The following is a 20,220-nucleotide window of genomic DNA, read 5'->3' on the forward strand; positions in this document are numbered from 1 at the left end:
ACACAAACGGACAAAAAGGAACAAATGCGCCGTCCGTTTGGGTCGCCCCATTGCAGTTTTACGGTTACACGCTTAGAGTTCCAGAACTGTCACGACCTACGCGCCGATCCAGATCCCTCGTACCCGGGCGGCAGACACACACACGATCGAGTCGGGCGGCGCCCCACCCGCCGCGCAAGGACAAACGGCCGTGCAGTGCTCCCAGTCGCTTCCCGAGTCAACAAAAAAACGCGCGGCCGCGGGAAGGAAGGGACAGCGCGGTGCGGCGCCCATCCCCCAGGCTGCGCCACCTGGCCGCTCCCCCTCCCCTCCACCGCGCCACGCAGCCCCCCCACGTCGGGTCGTCAACCGCAGCCGAAACAAATCGATCGCATCCGTTCCAGTCCAGTCCACTGCAGTCCAGTCCGCCTCACGCCTCGTCGTCGTCGTTCCGTTTCCATCCCCGCTGACCCCCCCCTCCCCTCCTCCCTCTCCCGTCGCTTTTATTCCCTCCCCCTTCCTTCCCCCCTCCTCCAGCCAGAATCTCCACTCCACCAACCCACCAGCCCGCCCGCCCCCCGCATTCCATTTCCCTTCCGCTTCGCGATTCGATCCCTCCCAGACGCAGGCCCAGACCCGGCGCGGCGGCCTGATCAGGCGCGCGGCCATGGGCACGACGCCGGGGAGCAGCTACGACTGCTCCTTCAAGGTGCTGCTCATCGGCGACTCCGCCGTCGGCAAGAGCAGCCTCCTCGTCAGCTTCGTCTCCGCCGCCCCCACCGACGACGACATCTCCCCCACCATAGGTATCGTCACCTCACCTCCCTCCCTCCCTGGATCTCGCTCGCCGCTTGCCCCGACTTGGAGAGGGCAATAAATCCATCCTGTCTCCAGCTACCAAGCGTCCGGAGACGGCAACCGTCCGGGCGGCGGTACCATGCGTGCCCCGCTCTTCTCTTCATTCATACCATCAGATTTCGTTGCGCCGTGCGTATACGTACCAAACCTACCTATGTATTACTAGATGATAGTTGTTGGGGGAGCAGTTCAATTGAGGAGGGATCAACCAACACCGGCATGCCTATTTGCGGAACGCCGCAGATGTTTGCTTCTGCTGTTTCAGGCTCCCTCCGTAACTGCTTATTAATTGCTTCCGCGTCTGTGTTGCAGCTGTCCAACTTGGATCACTTCCTCGCTTATTTCAGCTATTCCTGCCTAAACATTTATTTTACCCAAATGATAAGTGCCACACGTTTGCTTATTTTAAGGAATCCTGAGCCAAGGATGAATGTTTGTCTGTTCCTTTGCCAGAGGCTGGAAATTCAGTGCAAACATGTGTAAGCAGCGGTCTAGGATGCATCAGGTTGCCATCTTCTTATTAAAACACTAGGACAAAATTTCTGGGTGCTACTAGTTCCGACCAGACACAAGAGAGAACACTGAAAGTGCCCCTAGTTCCTGTATAACCACTAGCAAACAGATTTACCCTCATCATTTTTTAGGATGAATTCGCTGACAGTGACCAGCTCAAAGTGCATATATGTTTGATGTTAATTTTCTCGATCCAAATGCAATTGGAATTATATATTACCGTGGGGCACAAACGTTCTTTATGCCCATATCAGCTAAGTTTCTGAGCCCATCCAAATGTTCCAGTCATCTAACAGCTAGCCGCTCCAGCCTCACCTTATGTCCCGAGTAGGAGGGCATCCAACTATTCAGTTACAGGCTCATGATCATCTTCTTGCATAAGTGTGCCTTTTTGCTGTATTCTCTCTGCTATTTACTTGCCAGGATTTAGTTTTAATCCGCAACAATTTCTTTCCAGGGGTGGACTTTAAAATCAAGTTTCTCACTGTTGGTGATAAGAAATTGAAGTTGACAATATGGGACACCGGTAAGTTTTTTGCTGCCTATGTGCTTATCAATATGGTGTTTACATGCTTTCCCGGCAATTTTTTATCTATGTTACTTCTATGCTTTTTGGGGGCAATTACTCCTCTGCAGTATGTACTTTCAGACTTCGAATAGTACCCCCAAAATTACGAGCCTACTTGTCATTTGCCCCTGATTTTTTTTTCTGCCCGGCCATAGATCATCACTTGGGCTGTTCTGTCCTGAGCACAATCATCTTACTATACAACGTGTAAGGAAAATATATTCTAGACAAACACTGCATTCCATTCTAATGAGCAATGTATTTCTGTACAATACTTCTCTGCTGTATCATGTTCTTCTACTGTCTATTGTATCTAATGGTGTTCCTACAATATCAAGTGTTTGACCAACTGATTTCTTTGTTTGCAGCTGGCCAGGAGAGGTTTAGGACAATCACTAGTTCTTACTACAGAGGTGCTCATGGAATTATCTTAGGTAATATGATTTCCCCTAAGATTTGACTAATGACCACGATTAGAAGCACCAACCATTTTCCATGTGTGACTTACAAATGTACTTCCATGCCTTCTTACTGTTAAATATAATTGTTTAAATTGTTTCCTTGCTCTGACACCACTAAATTTTAGCTTACAGTTAATCTTACAAAGTTTGTGCATGCTCAACTCTGGTGCCACTGTTAATGGTCCTAAACAGGTCATTTTTATATTCATATAAGCCGAGCAAGATGCCATACTCAATAGTGATTTCTGAATAATAAAGTGACTTCTCAAGTTTAGCCGTTATATATATGCTTGTTAGTTGTAACCATTCCATTCGTATACCAATTCTTGGATATGCTTCCAATGGGTGTTTAACAAACATTGCCGTTTTTAGTCATACTTGATTGAATTTGTCACTGAATTTAGATGCCACCTCACTATGATAATGTACCAACAATCATTTTGTAGCGGCATTTGGGGAATGGAAACTTCTGTTTAGATTAGTGATGCTGAAATGCTTGTCACAATGACTTGTAGCAACAAAATATATAGAAAGAACCCTTACAGTCTTTCATTTTATTCTGCGGAAGGTGTTGCAGCTTGCAGGTTAACTTGCAGAAGTTTTAACTTTGTGCTGTCTTCTTCTGTTAGTTTATGATGTCACAAAGAGACAAAGTTTCACAAATTTGGCTGATGTATGGGCCAAGGAAATAGAACTGCACTCAACAAACAAAGAGTGCGTCAAAATGCTTGTTGGAAACAAAGTGGACAAGGTATATTTTCTTTCGTTTTAAATCAAATGGCTACTTGCTGTGACGATTGTTCCATTCCAGCTCATGCTGGTGTTTTAAATTTTAAATACAGAAGTATTTGGTGGGTGAGTGATAAGTTGTTAGATCAGTTTTAGGTCCCGTTGCATGAATATTGAGCCCTCACCAGATACTACATGACCCTCCGATCCATATTACTTGTTGCTCAAACGGATGTATCTAGCGCTCAAACGGATGTATCTAGATGTATTTCAGTGCTAGATACATCCGTTTGAGCGACAAGTAATATGGATCGGAGGGAGTAGATAGAATGGGTGAAGAGAAGTAATTGTGCTCATACAATGAGATCGATTACCCAAAAAGAAAAATACATGTTTAACCTTATTAAGGCTGCCCATTTACAGGAATAATATGCAAGATGAAGTAACACTACTGACTTCTGAATATTATTGTTTTTCCTTGCAGGATGAGGACAGAATGGTAACAACAGAAGAAGGTCTTGCCTTTGCACAGCAGTGTGGATGCCTTTTTCTCGAGAGCAGTGCCAAAACAAGAGAAAATGTGGAGAAATGTTTTGAAGAGCTTGTGCTAAAGGTACACACCTAGAGGAACATACTAAGCACCATAACCTTAACCTCTTTACTTTTTGAGCAACCTGAAAAGTTAACTTGTAAAGGTATGCATCATTCTGTGCGGTAGCATCATTAAAGTTAAAAGTGAGACAGAAACTAGCAGTGAACATTTCATCATTAAAGTTTGTACTAGCAATTTAGAATACGATCCTGTGCTTCACAGAGCCAATCTTCTGGCAGTGAACATTCCCTTGCTAGATGAAATGTATTTTATAATTGTTATCCCATCTTATTACAAAGCACAGCTGGAGAGAGTATAGGCTTGTTGCAATGATATAACTGTTATGTTTATTTCAGTATATTGTTCCTTCGTCGTGAATCTTGAATTTGTCTTTCAGATATGTATCCCTAATTGTTTGTTGCGCATACATTTTATTGTATATGCTTAACACAGTAATCAATTTATGTTGTGCTGTCAGCCATCAGTTCGTCAAGTTCCATATGACTAGAGTTCCTGGACTTGAGAACAGCCCCTTTACGTCTTTGAACTTGTATTAGTACTAAGTCAACAGATTTACAATTTTTGTGAGTAAGTAGGAAAGCAGTTATAGATGATTGCAGTTGCTTAAGTGTTAGCTTTCTCTTCCCATACCGACATTTAGTCATAGTGGTTGCCTTTTGGGAGGAGGGAAGGGCAAGCTAGTCTTAAGGCTGTTCTCACCTGATGTACTGACAAAGTACATGGTTGAGCCAATTGTCTATTTTGTCAGATAACTAACTTGATGCACCATAATTGCTTCTTATGGATGTGTGATATTTTCACATCACTGCATGTGTATTCCTTCTGCCCTTTGGTATGGATAGTACAGTTGTCCCCCTGATTTCTGTATGTCTTAGCAGCATATGTGCATATACACAATTTTTCTTGTGTTAGGAAATTCATCCAGCTCCATGTGGAGATACAGTTTTCAGTCGGAAACAATTTTAATGCTCCCTCCGTCCCACAAGACAAGACGTTTTTGCAAGCTAAATATGCTTGCAAAAGCGTCTTATATGTGGGACGGAGGGAGTAAGTTTTAACAAGATAGGAGCTATAAGCCTTATTAATATCTCCACCCATCGGTGTGACACAACTCAGAACTTCTGTTCTACAGTTTGAAAATGTGTTTTGAAGAGCATCATTTGCTTGAAGTGGTAGCTAGCAGTTATATTTCCTTGACTCAACAGTAATACAGCATTACGCTCCCCTTGTTTATAGAAGGTGTAAATACCTTTGCTGCTGTGTTGCAGATTCTTGAGGTTCCAAGTCTGTCGGAGGAAGGCTCGTCGGTCGTCAAGAGGAACTCGCTGAAACAGAAGCATGAGAAGAGCGGGGGGTGCTGTCAGTAGACCCGATCCAGTCACTGTATGCAACCAACTAGATCCTGCGATCGGTGCCTAGGCTAGGCTGTTCTTGGTGTTCTGATGTAAATGAGTTGTATCTAAGTGCTCATCGGTGCGGGTAAAGGGGAGGAATAACAACTTGAGGTTTTTTTTGGTGTGATGAGAAGGGTGGGGGATTAGTTGACCTGTACAAAGAGAAAAGAAGACGCTGTTTGCTAACTCAGCTTGATCTGGTTTGCTGATTGTAATGAGGTCCCGTGGCTCGGCGAGCTGATCCGCTTCCTTCCGCACTGGTGTGGCGTGCGTGGGAGTGTACTGCTGGTACATAATTCAGGGGTGTTTTCTGGTTTCAGTTGGTATCTTTTGGTTCTCTCTGTAACCTCTTCATGATCTTCGGTTTTCTGTGGAATTTTCATCTGTTATCCTGTCGAAGCCATTTCATCGTGTCTTGCCATGCCACAGCTTTATGAGGAGCAGTATTGCTAGGCGATGCGACTGTACTGAATCAATCACGTGCGTTCATCCAGCTCTTGTATCGATGGAGTACTGGCTAAAGGCTTTCTCTTGTGATCATCTCAACTGTAGCAGATGCTCACATGATAACTGCGTCGTGTTCACGTACCTGCATTGTGCAATTGCCGGCTCTTGCGAACAGTGAACGCCGGAAGGACAGACAGCAACCACGATGGGCTCCCAGCCCAGGAACACGTGCACGTGATGCCTGCAGCGACCAGTGGCGTTTCTCTCTGCACGGACAAAGGACGATCATGTATGTATCCCCGCCCTTTGGCGGACCAGCTCCATCAGGATTCAGGACAAAATGCGCCAACAGTGTATGTGCATCTCACTATATTAAAATTATTAGTACGGAGTGGTACCCAGCGTGCGGTCATGATCAGTACTCTTAAGACTGTTGTTGCACAAGAGTTCCATGCATGGGGAACCAGGGTCACACGGCCAGTTCACGTGAGACTATACCTGGGCATCTGTCGGCCAGGCCGGGCTTCGGGCCGGGCCTACCAAAACCGGACGAAAAAAAGCCAGGCCCGAGCCTGGCCCGGCCGTCGGGCCTAAAAATCAGGCTTGAGCCCGGCCCATCACGCTAAAATGCCGCCAGGCCTCGGGCCACAGGCCCGGCCTCTTCCTTAAACGGTGAATACAATGGGCCCAGGCCCAACCCGGCCCGGCTGTCGGGCTCAACATCTAGGCCTAGGCCCGGCCCATGGGCAAGGTCGGCCCGGGCTGCCCATGGCCAGGACTCCGTGAGACCCCTCCCCAACTTGTGTTCTGTGCCATCTCCCTTGTATGACCCCATGGGCCTGGCTGCATGCATGTCTTATCTCAATAATAAACAGAGAAACGAGGTGGCCCATTGGTAAACAGGCAAGGAGAACGATGAACGTCCATTTTTAGCCAATATCGGAGCACAACTGCACAAGAACTGGTAGGAAGGATTCAGTGTTAATGGAGAAAAAAACACGGGGCTACTAGATCACAGCCACAGGCCGCCGCGTATGGCTTGCCTGGTATATTCCCATGGAAGCACAAGAATGGTTAGGATCCATGTGAAATGGCAAAAAAGGAGAAGCAAGCTGCTGGTTCACATGCATTTCGAAAAGTTTCACCGGGAGGGGAACAGTTGCAGGCATCGATCAATCATCCGATCAGGTCTCCTGAGCAGGCAGCAGAATTATGAGGGCATCTCTGTCACCCTGATCGACCGATCTTTTCCGGGGAAGTGGCGCCAAGAACCCGGTGCGTACGGAGCGAGTGGCCGGGGCCACGGCCTCGCTGGCCTTGTCCGCCGCTCCGGCCCCGTGCATGGCGCCGGCGCCGGCGGGTTCCACCGATCCAGTCAGCGGCGCTGGCGCAATCACAACCATCCACCCTCTGCATGAGTGCCGGTGCCGCGACGGCATCCAATGGCAGTTCTGATGCGGCAGTTGCTAGACTCCACGCGACCTGCAGACATGCATGTGCCATACTGCCAGTGGGCTTAAATAGAGAACCACAAGGTTTTTATTAAGGCGAGTGTTACCTTCCCCCGAAGTGCTTGCTCGGTGAACTGCATGCCAGTGAATCAGTAATCGATCATCGCCTACTGCAACACCGTGTTGAGAGCTAGCGGGTACTTCACACCGATGCCGTTATTGTCAGGTCGACCGCTCCGGTGAGCGAGGTTGCACCAGTAAATCCTCTGGCTGGGAGGACGCATTCGAGAATTAGCTAGCTGTTACGGTCACGCGGAGCCGACAAAATCACCACGAAATCAGCTCCATCAGTCCATGGGGGATGTGACTGATCACTGCCCCGTTTATTTGCTTGGGTGAAATCCAGGACCCTAGTGACAGAGCCTCCTTTGATTTATGAACTGTCATGGCCCGATCTAACCAGGCGGGGATCTGGGTTGAGTTCTAGTACTCCAGAGGAGATACGTTCTAGCCATTCCTCTCAGCCGTCCGATGCTCCATTGGTCCTTTACCCGCTTCACTCTCAGCCGTTGGATAACTGACCAAGTGTTCTTCTGTAAATGACAGGGACCGGTTCAGTTCCAGTCCCGCGGTATCGTCAAAGTGAAGGGTTAGCCTCCCTCAAAAAAAAGGTGAAGGATTAGACATCACCCATCAGTGCCGGAGAAACGACCGGCCTTGGCCTTCGGTTCGGCTCCTATCTCTATCTTCCTTTCCTCCTCTCTCTACGATATCATCAGCACATCTCTAGAAGAGAGTGCCTGCCCAGGAAGACGACCGTGCCGGATAATCTCGGCTCCACGTCGCGCGATCTCCCGCGACGTGGAGAGATTCAATGCGGCAACAGCGACGCCTTCACATCCTCATCACTCAGTGTTCATCATTGCCTGTGACACCACTTTGTAATAACCGTGGTGTGCTGATGTGCAACCTGGATAGAGATAAATACCAGCCCGCGCGTCACACTCAGATCGTGTGTACTCTACACGGCTCTCTCTGGCTACGGCCCAAACATCTGCGCTTTCGACTTCTTTAATACTTCTTCCGATCCATATTAATCAGTACAGCCAACGAAGCATCGTCTATGTACTAGATAACCTGTCCCTAATCACAGCTCAGTTTTTCTCGATCAAAAATCGCAACTGGGTTAGCTCTGGTGTCGTGATCAGGTGATCGGATAAAACAAACCGGGAAGATATATTATGCGAAACGATTAGGAGGCTCCAACGGAACAGTGTTTATATAGCCCCTGAACAACCTGTTCTTAAATCACAGCTTCGATTAGCCCACATACATACAGCAAATTAAGACAGTTCTGGCGTCGTAATCAGGTGGTCAGACAAATAAGCCCGGAAGATAACGCTGGGCGACAGGCGCGATCCATGATTGGTGTGGTCCAGACAGACACTTGAAGTAATAATATCCAAATACCGATACTAGATTAGAGCCGCCTCTGGTGCTCAATTGGTTTGGATGATAACAATCTGTTCCCTGACAAGAGGATTATTCCGCCGAAGATTCCAACGGATTACTAGCAATGTATACCAGTTCAGAGTTCAGACTGGAGCTCTGTCTGAATAGCTAGCCAAAACCTGGATTTAATAAGTAATTACGGACTGCGTCATGCATGCGTACAGAGGGAAAATGTGAGTACCACTACTCTACTCCAAAGCAATTAGATTAAATCCAGATCAATTTACTTAATTACTGCAGGTTGGTAGTGGTAGGTGCCTGCATGTGCTGGCGCGGAGAGTGCGCGCCAAGTTGCATTTCAGCTTCACTTTCAGGCAGCTAATGGCCAACTCATCAGTTGCTCAATACGCCGCGTACATGGCCGCATAAGACATTAGTGCTCGCTTTCGGGCTCACCCACCGCTAGTTGTGCAGTGTAGTTGCGCGCGAGAGAGAAGGCAACAATTTACGTACTCCACTCCAGAGAAGAAGACAATAATGGGCCATCCATGGTTGACGTGCCATCTAACATGTCCTACGTGTCATCCCGGCCGGAGTTAGTGGCGGTCAGGCCGGCGGAAGAACGGAAGCGGCACGAGGCGGGCTTTGCCGGCGCGACGCCGTCGACGTGCGGCTGAGCGATCAGCACGTACGCATGCACACGCACACTTGCTCTTGTAGGAACAGCACCGTTGTCGCATATTCCGCGGTAAAATCGAAGGAGTTGATCAGATCACAGCTCCAATAATACTCCTTCGTCCACGTTCCTCTTGATTGCAGTTGTTGATCTAATGCCTTGATAATCTCTTAATTAAACTATAAGCGCCATCAGAACTGACCGAACGATGCATAGACTTAAGGCCCCGCTTGGATTCGGTGTAAATTTATACACCCGAATTTAATCTACAGGTGTATTTTACTGGCCGCGGTATTTAGGAACAATCTGGCAATCCAAGCGAGGCCTTAAGACTGTTTATTAGGGTGCTACTTGAGTTCTAAATATGCTCGTACAGTCGGATCCATGGGACAGGACTTGCGTTTCAGTGTGCTTGTAAGGGGCAACTACTTTATAGTGATTCGTGATTTGAATGAATTTTTTTCTAAAAAAGACAGTAAACGTGGCAACAACCCCACGTAATGCGCATGATTAGTAGATGGGCCGGGATGGCCGGATGCATGGCTGCATGCGTGTATGGTACCCGGCACGGGCACTCCGCCGCGCGAGCACGACCTGATAGGCCGGGTTAGGGTAGGGTAGATCGACCCGGCCGGCCGGTCCAGCCGACAAGAACAGCTCGGCCTTATCACCACTCCGACGTGGCGTCGTACCGTCTCCCTCGTCGCTACATGCATGCCACTCCATTATTGACACTGCCCCGCACGCTCGTGCCTCCGCAGTGCTAGAAGAACCATGGCGATTCGAGGAGCAACAGCCTCAGACAAACTAAACAGCAGTGGACCTCACCGACAATCTCACAGACGGCAGGATTAATTCCAGAATTCAAGTTCCTACCAAGAAGGCACGACGGGTTCAAACTCAACTGAACTTGAAATTACTCGGGCGGGGCGGGCGAATTCACAGTTTTACAGAAGCAAATTGACAGGGTCGGTCGTCCCAGATCGAGATCATCCACGCTTTTACAGCTCCACGCACGAACGCACCACAAACTGACTCGACTACTGGCCGACCGATCGACCCAGGGATGGATGGATTCATTCAAAGCAAACTAAAACGACTCATGGCGATGGCAAGGAAGGAGACGATGACGAGACGCGATCGATCATCACACGGATGGACGGCGAGCTCGCATGCAAGCTTGGTTGCTTAGTAGTCGGTGGTGGGGAGCTGCTCGTGGGTGCGGGAGATGAAGAGCAGCTCGTAGATGACGCCGGCGAGGCCGCCGCCGATGAGGGGGCCGACCCAGTACACCCACTGGTACCCCCACTCCCAGCTGACGAGGGCGGGGCCGAAGGAGACGGCGGGGTTCATGGACGCGCCGGAGAAGGCGCCGCCGACCAGGATGTTGGCGCCCACGATGAAGCCGATGGCGATGGGCGCGATGGTGCCCAGGCTGCCCTTCTTGGGGTCCACGGCCGTGGCGTACACCGTGTACACCAGCCCGAAGGTCATCACGATCTCCAGCACCACCGCCTCCCACGCGCCGATGCCGGTCAGCCCGAAGGTGCCGGTGGGGAGCCCGCCGGTGGAGAAGCGGAGGAGGAAGCAGGCGGCGGTGGAGCCCAGGAGCTGGGCGACCCAGTAGAGCAGGCCGCGGAAGAGGGTGATGTTGCCGCCCACGAAGGCGCCGAAGGTCACGGCCGGGTTCACGTGCCCGCCGGAGATGTTGGCGCCCACGGACACCGCCACGAACAGCGCGAAGGCGTGCGCTATCGCCGCCGAGATCAGGCCGGCCGGGGTCGCCGCGCCGTCGGGGCTCAGCTTGCCTGCACGCACAATCAAACAAGGAAAACAGTCAGTCAGATACGTACTACAGAATTATTAGCGAAATCTGGGTTGTTAATTCTGGTGCAAATGTGGCAAGAAGTCAATTTTTGCTACTTGTGGGCAGAAGCTAGCTAGCACATGGTGGCAGGCTCGATCGGAACAGAAGCTACTGATGATTCACCACATGGGATTCTCCACGTAATCCCGAGGGCAAACTGGTCATTCTGCGCCAATCATTCAACCTAAAAAGCCTGCACCAATCAAACCCTACTCCTTTCTGAGACAATTTTCTCTAGGCTACTGGTAACGCCTCATAAAGTGTTTCTTTCATTTAACTTGTGTCCAAAACCAAAAGCAGGCGTTTTTTTCCCTGTCTTGTCGTACGCTCACTAGCTAGCTATCCATTATGATGATGCAAATTGCTAATTAACTAGCTTAATTTCTCCTAATTAAGCTACCACATGCGAGCGAGCGAGTGGTGATGTAAAGAATTAATCGCTGAGAAGAAAGAGGAAGAAACTCACTGAAGGCCATGCCGGAGCCCTGGCCGGCGAAGACGAAGATGAGCGTGGAGATGAACTCGGCGAGCGCCGCCTTGAGGGCGCCCACCTCGTACACCTCACGGTGGCTCCCCACGGCGATCCTGCTGACCGGCATTTTCGGTCACCTCCAAGCCTAGCTTGCTCGCTCGCTAGAGAAGAAGAAGAGACTGACTGGCCGGAGTCGAGAGAGATGAGTTGGTGAGGAAGGAGCGGGATAGTGAGGCGGTATATATACACCGCGCGCCGGGCTGGGCTGGCGCGGGCCACCGGGTGTGGCCGGTTCCAGTGACGGATGGACGGCGTGGAGCGAGGCCCCCGGGAAAACGCCATATTGGGATCGCGTGCTTGCTACGCCTGAAGCTTTTGGACGCCGGGCTCGGGTGCGATTTTTGGGAAACAGCTGGCTGTAACTGCATGCAGAAAGTGTGTGCTACTGGTAGTTTCGGAAATTGATGGGAGCGGAAGAGAAGATAATGTTTTCTTTTTTGTTTGATTGATGTGATGAAATTCATGGCGGAGATAAGGCTTGGTGGAATAAAATAGCTGCTAGAGTAGATAGACTCTCCGGAAATGAAGGGAAAATATACGGAAAAACTCGGCCGGTTCTTTCTTTTGTGTTTCACATACGGCTCATGTGATCGTGCCATGTGGTGCAAGTGCCAAAATGTTTGTTTGTTTGGGACTCTAGCAAAACGAGACACTTTTGTGTGGGTGAAAAACGGAGAAGCCGACAAGCTCTCGCCATCATCGGTGATTTTTTTCTTGTGATGTTTTTCCTGATGAGGTTAACCGCGCGAGGAACGATGGAACACTCACTGTGCTGATTAAAGTGAGCTCCTTTCGTGCACACGTAACACGAGGCCGTGCAGCGAGCAGTGCATGCGGTGCGGAGAGCGCAAGGAGAGCTGCTGTGGGATGGATGATGGACCGGGACAGCAACCGGCCGGGGGGGTGGGCGCGCGCGCTGCCAGCTCAGGCGCGCCGGCCACGGAGCTGTCAGGGGGGCAGCGCTCGTGGCCCGTGTGGGTTTGGAGGCCGGGGCGACGTGACGCCTCCGGGCGGCGCCGAACCGGGGCGCCGGGATTGGCCGCTGAACCCCTTTGGCCGGCGGTCTACGGCCGTGACGGCGACCGTGAATGATCGCGGCCGGGGAGCTGATTGGCCGTGCGCGCCTGGACGGGCAGACTTTTGGTGGCCGTGCGTTGCGTACGTCGTCGTTGCTTCTGGCTCTGGCCCCGGCTCCACCGCCACGGCCACGTCGTTTTCGGCGAGTTGCTCCGAGGTGAATGAGTCAGCACGCCACGGTTGCTGCCACGACCATATCGATCTTGAAATCTCGGCAGAAAACAGAAGCATCCGATCGATCGGAAGCTCCTCGAAATGTAGCGAGGCGTCGTTCTTCCGTGGAGATGGCATGATGATTCATCTTCTTCACGCACTAGACTAGACAATTGCGTGCGCCGTCGGCCGGTCCCACGATTGATTGCTGCCGTCGTCGTCGACAAAAACGGCGTCCGGCCCATCTCCCCCGTCGCCCGCCCGGCTCGTATGACGGGGACACGTCACCCGCTGAACCAACCCCGCTGCGCGCTGGGCGCGCCACGCCTGATGCCCGTCATCCCCGCGAGCTAATAATTGGCTGACAGCCTCGCCGCCGGGAATTACCCTCCTGCCCTCGACCGGCTTCTCGAACCCTCCACGCTCCATGCGGTGCGCTCGCCGGAGCGCCATTGACCGGTCAGTGGTCGATCGAGACAGCGGCGTAGTACGTCCTGCTCCGCTCCGCTGGACTAGCCGGCCGGGTCAGGAGGGCCTCTACTTAAACCTCGATTATTATTATTGTAATCCGCGTGAGACATGTGTGTTTTGCCATGCCATGCATATCCGCCCACATGAGCGAGCTTCCCCACCATTGCTCGCAACTTTTTGTTCTCTTTCATTCATGTTACTCTCCTGTTCATCATGAGTGATCGTGCTGGTAGCACACGCTGTCCTCTCACATGCATCACCACGTTGCACCCCTCTAGTTCCAGAGAAAAATCCAGATCCCATCCGATACTCCAATTCTATTACTGGTAAATGGAGCTCTGTGCGTACCATCAATGGCATATGGAAGTATATTGCTGCTGTTTGTAAGCGGAGAGAGGGGCACAGTTGCATGTGACGTGATCGGGCGCTTGATTTGCCGGCCCCCGTGCCGGTCGGTCGCGGGAGAAGTGGCTGGGCTAGTACGTACGTATCCTCTGTCCGGCCGGGAACTGATAATGCTTATCGATCTATCATGCATCTGCTCATCATCTGATCCAATCGCATGCCAAGGGTCATGATGTGGTGTCGATCTCATCTGGCTGCCGCCGAGCTGGAATGGACCGGGATTACTCATTTATTCTGAGAATCGTTTATGGTTTATCTCCATCGATTAATCAAGCTCGATCTCATCAGGGGACCGATGATAATCTTGTATAATCATCGTTAACTAATAACGGTATTAAAATGCAATGGAGAGAAGCTTGGGAAGCTAGGCAATTGATTTTGCGCTAATTGTGAGCTGGAGTGGCAAGTGCTGCTGGTCAATGGTTGCGCATGCATATGCTTCTGAGCTGGACAGGTTACCTCGTGGCGACATAAGGCTGGTTATAATGGGGAGTATCATATACTAGTATCATGCATATGATACTAGTGTATGATACTACCTCCCTAATGCTTAGTATCATGTAGCACTTTATTTATTGCCTGCATTACACATAGTAACATAGCATTTATTATGATACGGTATCATGAATGATACTCAACTCTCTCTTTCTTCATTTAATTCTATGACATCTCATCAAAATTGCCTAGTTGGCATGCATGATATTAGCTATGATACTACCATTACAACCAGCCTAACAAATCGGGGGCCGGGTTAGGTTAGGAGCCTATCTAAACCCACCATTATATTGGGCCCCTACATCGCCATCACTCGATGATAATGGAGCTGGCGTTGCCCTTTTGGATTAAAGAATCACGGGTATATGCGTACCTGTTCTTTAATCGACAGGAAAAAGGATGTCCATAGACAACAATTTCAATCATTTGCCCCTTTTCTAGTGTGTCCTATTTAGTCAATTTATCACCTGCTGCTTCACGCTTGGCTTTTCCTCTAACCTTTGTCAAAATTTGATAGTCTACACATTAAGCTTTTTTTTTTAATTTTAATAATTGAATATCTTTATCCCATACTTTTTGCTGCATGATCAGTTGTGCATTACTAGTCTCTGCTTTCAACTATTCAAAAATAATGGTATATATCATCAAGTATTATTTGTAAGAACAACAATATGGGTTTAATAATTATTAAAGAAAGTGAAATAGATCATGATTAAAGAGCACCAACAACAAAGATGCTCGGAAAAACCGCAATCTTTATCAAAATCCTTTGATTTCAACATCCCTAGAGTTGTTGTTAGCATCTTGATGTTTCGACATATCACCAATCGTAAAATTGTAGAAGACCAAAAATGACTCTATAATAGTACATGATCATCACACTGGCGACGAGAACTTTTATTCCATATGGTGTCATCACGCCGGCAGAAACATACTAACCTAAAAAATGTACGACCATCAAAGGCGAGTCGAACAAGAGACAATGGATGCTAGCGGGTAGGGTTCACAAGGGGTTACCACGTCTCTTGAGTGTCAAAAGCAATGGTGTTATCACAAGCTTGCTCATGTATTCATTGGCGTTTGGGCTCACTACAAGGTGTCATACTGTTCCGTCATTGTCCATCTTGCAAAGATCTAGGTGACCAGTTGTTAGTTGTTACATTCGGGCGCTGCTAGGTATCACTCGTCGCGATCGCTACAACTTGCGTTGCTCACGCCAGATGGGCCTGGCCTAACAAGCGCGAGCAGAGTTAGTGCACGTCCTTTTTTTCATTTCATATTTTTATTTCCGGTTGGTTTTAATTTTAATTTGGGGAAAAATCAAGAATTCAAAGAAGTTATCAATTCAAAAAATGTTAACGAATAAAAAGAAGTTTACGAATTCAGAAAGTGTTATTGGATTTGAAAAAACATTGGTGATTTTGAAAGTGATTGTGAATACAAAAATGTTCGTGAATTCAAATCATGTTCACAAATTCAAAAAACTTCATGAATTCAAAAAAAGTTCGTAAATTTAAAAAATGTCTTGTGAATTCAAAAAAAATTGTGAATTAAAAAATACTCATGTATTCTCTAAATTCTTGTCTTATTCAAAAATATCATTCCAATTGTTTTTAAAAAGAGATAATTTTCTAAAATGTGAGCAATTTGTGAACATTATATGAAATAGTCATTTTACTTTAAATTCTACAGTTTTTTCATAAATAGGAAAAAATAGGGATTTAAAATATATTTTTTCGAAAATGTGAACAATTTTTTAAATCCCCAGCACTATTTGAAATGCGAATAATTTATAAAATTTAACATTTTTTAAATGTATAAATTGAGAGAAAAATATATATAGGAAAAGGAAAAAAAGGGACAACAGAAAACAGAAAAAACAAAAAAATTGACAAGGAAGATGGTTGTCCCCTCCCCTAGCGGTTCGACACTCTCTTCGGTGCAGTTACTAATGGGCTGGGCCATCTTCCAATGCAGTGGGTGATTCAAAGCTTAACACCCACAAGAAGTGATACATAGGATTTGGGGTGTGTCATTCGACATGAGATGTGTCCGTTTGTGGTACTTTTCCTATCAATATTGCCCATAAGGCCTATTCTTCGTAAAGCTTATGTGTTCTGTGACTATCCATGGAATTTCCTATTTCCCATATTCTATGGAAAAGTGTTAGATGCCACACAAAGGGGACCGATCGAGTGTCCAGATGTGGGCCAACCCATTTTAGCAGCTCCTGGTTCCGAACCTTTTGGAAGGTTGTTGCCTGGGTTTTTACCAGTTTTGGGAACTTCAGGTTCCTTAACCGTTTTCCCCTGTTTCTTTTCTTTATATATTTTTTCTTTCGAGTAGTTATTTGATTTTCTATTTCATTTTTAAATCAAAATTTCAAATAAAAATGCACTTTCAAATATTGTTTGGATTTACCTAATTTTTTTTAAAAAATTTCTAAAATTGTATGCTATTCCAATGTTTTTCCAAATTAGTGACCTAATTCAAAAATATTTAGACATAAAAAATATTGATTTTTTAAAAAACTATTAAAAAATTCCTAGAAATATTCAGGTTTTTAGAAATTACTCAAAATTTAAAAAATTTCTCATAATTTCAAAAAATATTCAGTAATTTAAAAATCGTTTGTGTTTTAAAAATTGTTTGCAGTTTTTAAAATGATCGTGTTTTTTAAAAAAAGTTAGACTTTTATACGAAATGCCCACTGTTTCAGAAGATGTTCACGTTTTTGAAAAAGTGGTCAGAAATTGAAATAGGAAAATAATAATAATAAATGCTCACTCCATTACCCGATCGCTACAATGTGTCTGCTGCTCCAGTAGCTGGTTCGCTATAGTACATCGGCTTTCTACAGTGCACTGCAAGAGAAAAACAGACACTACCAGGCATTGGGAGGGATCCGGCCATTAGCATTCACACTGTGTGTTTCCCCTCCAGTTTGACGCCAGTAGCGTCAAATAGGAGGACGCCTGTAAACACGCCCATGTTCTGAGGTGCGCGCTTTTGGGATGGCCCCTGCGTGGGTGGGTCGCCTCTGTTTGCTTTTTTCTTTTTCAATATTTCTTTTTTTGTTTATCCTTCTTCTTTTACTTTTGTTCACTTCTTTTGGTATTCTGCTTGTTTAAAAAATATCTGCTGATCACTAATTTAAAAAATACAATATAACTTCTAAAATCTGTTCATAAATAAAAAATACTCCGGGCTTTAAATTTTTCATAAATTAGAAAATGTTCCTTGGTTTTCAAAAATAGTTCAAGCATTTTTTAAAATCCCCCAATTTCAAAATATGTTCATGAGTTGGAAATTTTTTCTGAATACATGAAGTTCACGAATTGAGAAAAAATATATGCTTTCTAAGCATTGTTCCCAAATATAAAAGAATGTTTGTCGATTCAATTTTTTCGCGAATTAATAAAATCATTGTCAGTTGTAAAAATGTTCCCAAAATTGTATAAATTGTTTGTGAATTTCGAAAATTTATTGATGAATTTCAAAAACGAATCCAATGTTCAAATGGAAAAATGAAACAAAATCCTCAAAAAAGTAGTTAAAAATAAAAACTGCTTAATGGATGGTCATAGAACCTTTCAAAAACCGGTGGGTGAAAAGCACGTGTATTCGTAAATATGGGCCAGCCCATCTCCGGTCAAGCTAACCGGGGGTTGTGTTTTCTCCCTATTCCATGACCTACAAGGGGAAATAAGGAGCCGCCCAAATAGGAAGTCCCACCATCCTTGTCTATATTACCCGAAATCAAGGCCATGCTATCTATGATTTTCCACTGTTGATAAAATAATAGGAACACCTATGTTTTGCTTAATGCAAGACGAAAGAAGGTTTCGTTGAAGGAGCCCTCTCCCACAAGTAATGGGCTCGCCCATCTTCTAGGTTAGTTCCTTTTTTATGTTTGCCCATTATCTCTTTTAGATTTTTATATTTTCGAATATATATTTTAAATGCATATATTCAAAAAATAATTTCTTCAAAATAATTAATACAAGGAATTTGTAAAATGTTAATACAGTGTAAATTACTTGTCAGCATCACTTTACAAAATTGTTCATATCTTTCAAAAACAATGCCCGTGACATTTTTCAAAAATTCACGAACTTCAAAAACATGTACATGGAATTTTTTCAAAGTCGTTTATACAATGTAATTTTTTTTGTTTAATTAAAAAAACGTGATATATGTTTTAAAAAATGTTTCAGATGTATATGTAAACTTACAATGTGTAGAAAAAAGCAGACATTATAACATATATTTGAAAAAAATAATTTGTACGAAAAAAGTATTAAACCTGTATAAAAATATTCTATATGGGTATTAAAATAGACGATGTGTACGAAAAAGGTAGACTTCAAAATATATATTTGAATTTTGTTATTAGTCATGTATTTGTAAAATATTAAATGTGTAATAATATTTTTTTGGATATATATGAAAATTTAGAATGTTTATGAAATTTCTAGACAGGTGATGGAAAAGGAAAAGGAAAAATAAGAAACTAAAGAATGAAACAATGAAAACATAAGGGAAAAAGAAAAACAAACTAAAAAAGCCAGAGAAAACCTGTGCAAAAAAGAAAAGTAAAAAAACAAAAAACCCAAAGAGAACCGAGAAAGAAACGAAAAAAAGAAGAACATTGTAGAAAAAGCAATAAAAACCGAGAAAGACTAAGAAAACCAGTGATAAAAACAAAGGAAACTAGAGAAAAACGGTAAAGAAACAAAGAACACCGAAGGTAAAAATAAATATTGACCCATAAAAACCCAGAGCGAACGCAACCATTGAGCGAGTGACTAAATGCGTGGAAATGGTCCGGTCGATATACTGTAGTGCAGATGATAAAGCTTCAGACGAGCGTATTGTACGATTCGCTATAAGCAAAATATAGTTGGGGCGCTGTTCCCCGACCTACGCGGGAAATAGGAGTTGCCGAGGTAGGAAGTCCTACCGTCCATATCTCCAAAATCAAGTCCACGCCATCTATGGTTTTGCACTTGGGATGTGCCTCCGTGATTTTGCACTCGTTCAAGGCCCCTCATACGAACGAGAGGGTGGAGAGGCTAAAAAATATCGGGCCAGCAGCCCAAGTTACCCTTAGGATCCGGGCGCAACTATGTCTCGCTCAAGCGAGACAGTCAGCTTTCACAACCAGCGCGTGAGCAACCAGGTGCCTGCCTTATATTGGCCGCCCTAGTGCGCGGGAAGCCACTGCTGGATTTTTTCCTGTTGTTTTTTTTACTGTTTTCTTCCCTTTTTACCCTTTTTCATTCTTCTAAATATTTTTAAATATAAAGATATATATTATAAAAAAATTACATATTGTTTTTGGAAAATATAAATAATGCATTTGAAAAATGTTAAACAAAAGAAAACCAGAAAAAAGACTGCCACAAACTAGTACGTCGAGCGATCGATCAAGCGAGGAGAAGTGGGCCGGCCCATTACAACCCGCGCATAAAAACCTTCGGCGAGACGGATGGAGGACTCGCAATAAGCGAGATATAGTCGTCGCGCCGTTTCTCCTCACCGATCAAAACCTACCTGGGTCATCTAAAAAAGGATCAAATATTTATCCGGGTGTTTCTAATTTTTTCTACTGCTCGCTTGCGAAGGGAACATATCTAATATTTTCACCAAGTCCTATATGAGAAAAAAAACCATCATGCATTATGGAGTGAATTTTTTTGCCGTATGTCCAGTCCAAAGGAAATGCAAAGCCCGTTGAAAACAATTGAGTAAAATGCACTACAGGTACTTGAACTTGCGTCGCGAGCTCGAGTTGGTCACCGTACTTAGAAATACGGTCACTACGGTCACTATGTACGATGGGACGTGATTATACGGTCACTGTTCCATGTACAGAGACTCGCCGCCGACTGACCACTTGTTGACCAGTCCCCGTGGCCACGTGTTGTTTGGAGAAGCGAAGCGGTGCCCAGTTTACAAAAAAAAACCTCCCATCTTTGTTTCAATATCTGGTCGCCCTCCTACCTCTCCACCACCCCTGTCTCTCCACCTCCCATGTCTCGTCGTTTTGGTGGGTAGAGCCGACGGCGCGGCTGAG

The 20,220-nt window shown here is 46.0% G+C and overlaps 2 protein-coding genes and 1 long non-coding RNA gene across 4 annotated transcripts; 1 reads left to right on the forward strand and 2 right to left on the reverse strand.

Annotated features, from left to right (window-relative positions):
- The first annotated feature begins 396 nt into the window (after window positions 1–396).
- Window positions 397–5,990, forward strand: LOC109764169 (ras-related protein RABC2a). Of its 2 annotated transcripts, XM_073497091.1 has the most exons (7): window positions 397–785; window positions 1,808–1,876; window positions 2,287–2,352; window positions 3,009–3,130; window positions 3,593–3,721; window positions 4,990–5,080; window positions 5,668–5,990. In XM_073497091.1, the coding sequence occupies exons 1-7, from the start codon at window positions 647–649 to the stop codon at window positions 5,988–5,990; spliced, it is 939 nt and encodes a 312-aa protein (XP_073353192.1). In that variant the 5' UTR covers window positions 397–646. The 2 variants fall into 2 exon arrangements, with proteins under 2 accessions (XP_073353192.1, XP_020178609.1); XM_020323020.4 differs by lacking the exon at window positions 5,668–5,990 and having other exon boundaries at window positions 4,990–5,441.
- Window positions 5,991–6,573: 583 nt separating this feature from the next.
- On the reverse strand, window positions 6,574–7,677 carry LOC141021561 (uncharacterized). Its single transcript, XR_012182889.1, has 2 exons — window positions 7,121–7,677; window positions 6,574–7,044 (listed from the first exon to the last, which is right to left on the reverse strand). It is a non-coding gene; the product is annotated as an uncharacterized lncRNA (long non-coding RNA).
- A 2,355-nt stretch (window positions 7,678–10,032) lies between these two features.
- On the reverse strand, window positions 10,033–11,790 carry LOC109764170 (aquaporin TIP1-1). The gene is made up of 2 exons (XM_020323022.4): window positions 11,475–11,790; window positions 10,033–10,949 (listed from the first exon to the last, which is right to left on the reverse strand). Exons 1-2 carry the CDS (start codon window positions 11,605–11,607, stop codon window positions 10,330–10,332), a joined length of 753 nt encoding a protein of 250 aa, XP_020178611.1. The 5' UTR covers window positions 11,608–11,790; the 3' UTR covers window positions 10,033–10,329.
- Window positions 11,791–20,220: the final 8,430 nt, after the last annotated feature.

The sequence above is a fragment of the Aegilops tauschii genome, chromosome 4 (genome assembly GCF_002575655.3).
Source record: "Aegilops tauschii subsp. strangulata cultivar AL8/78 chromosome 4, Aet v6.0, whole genome shotgun sequence".
Classification (NCBI taxonomy): Eukaryota; Viridiplantae; Streptophyta; class Magnoliopsida; order Poales; family Poaceae; genus Aegilops; species Aegilops tauschii.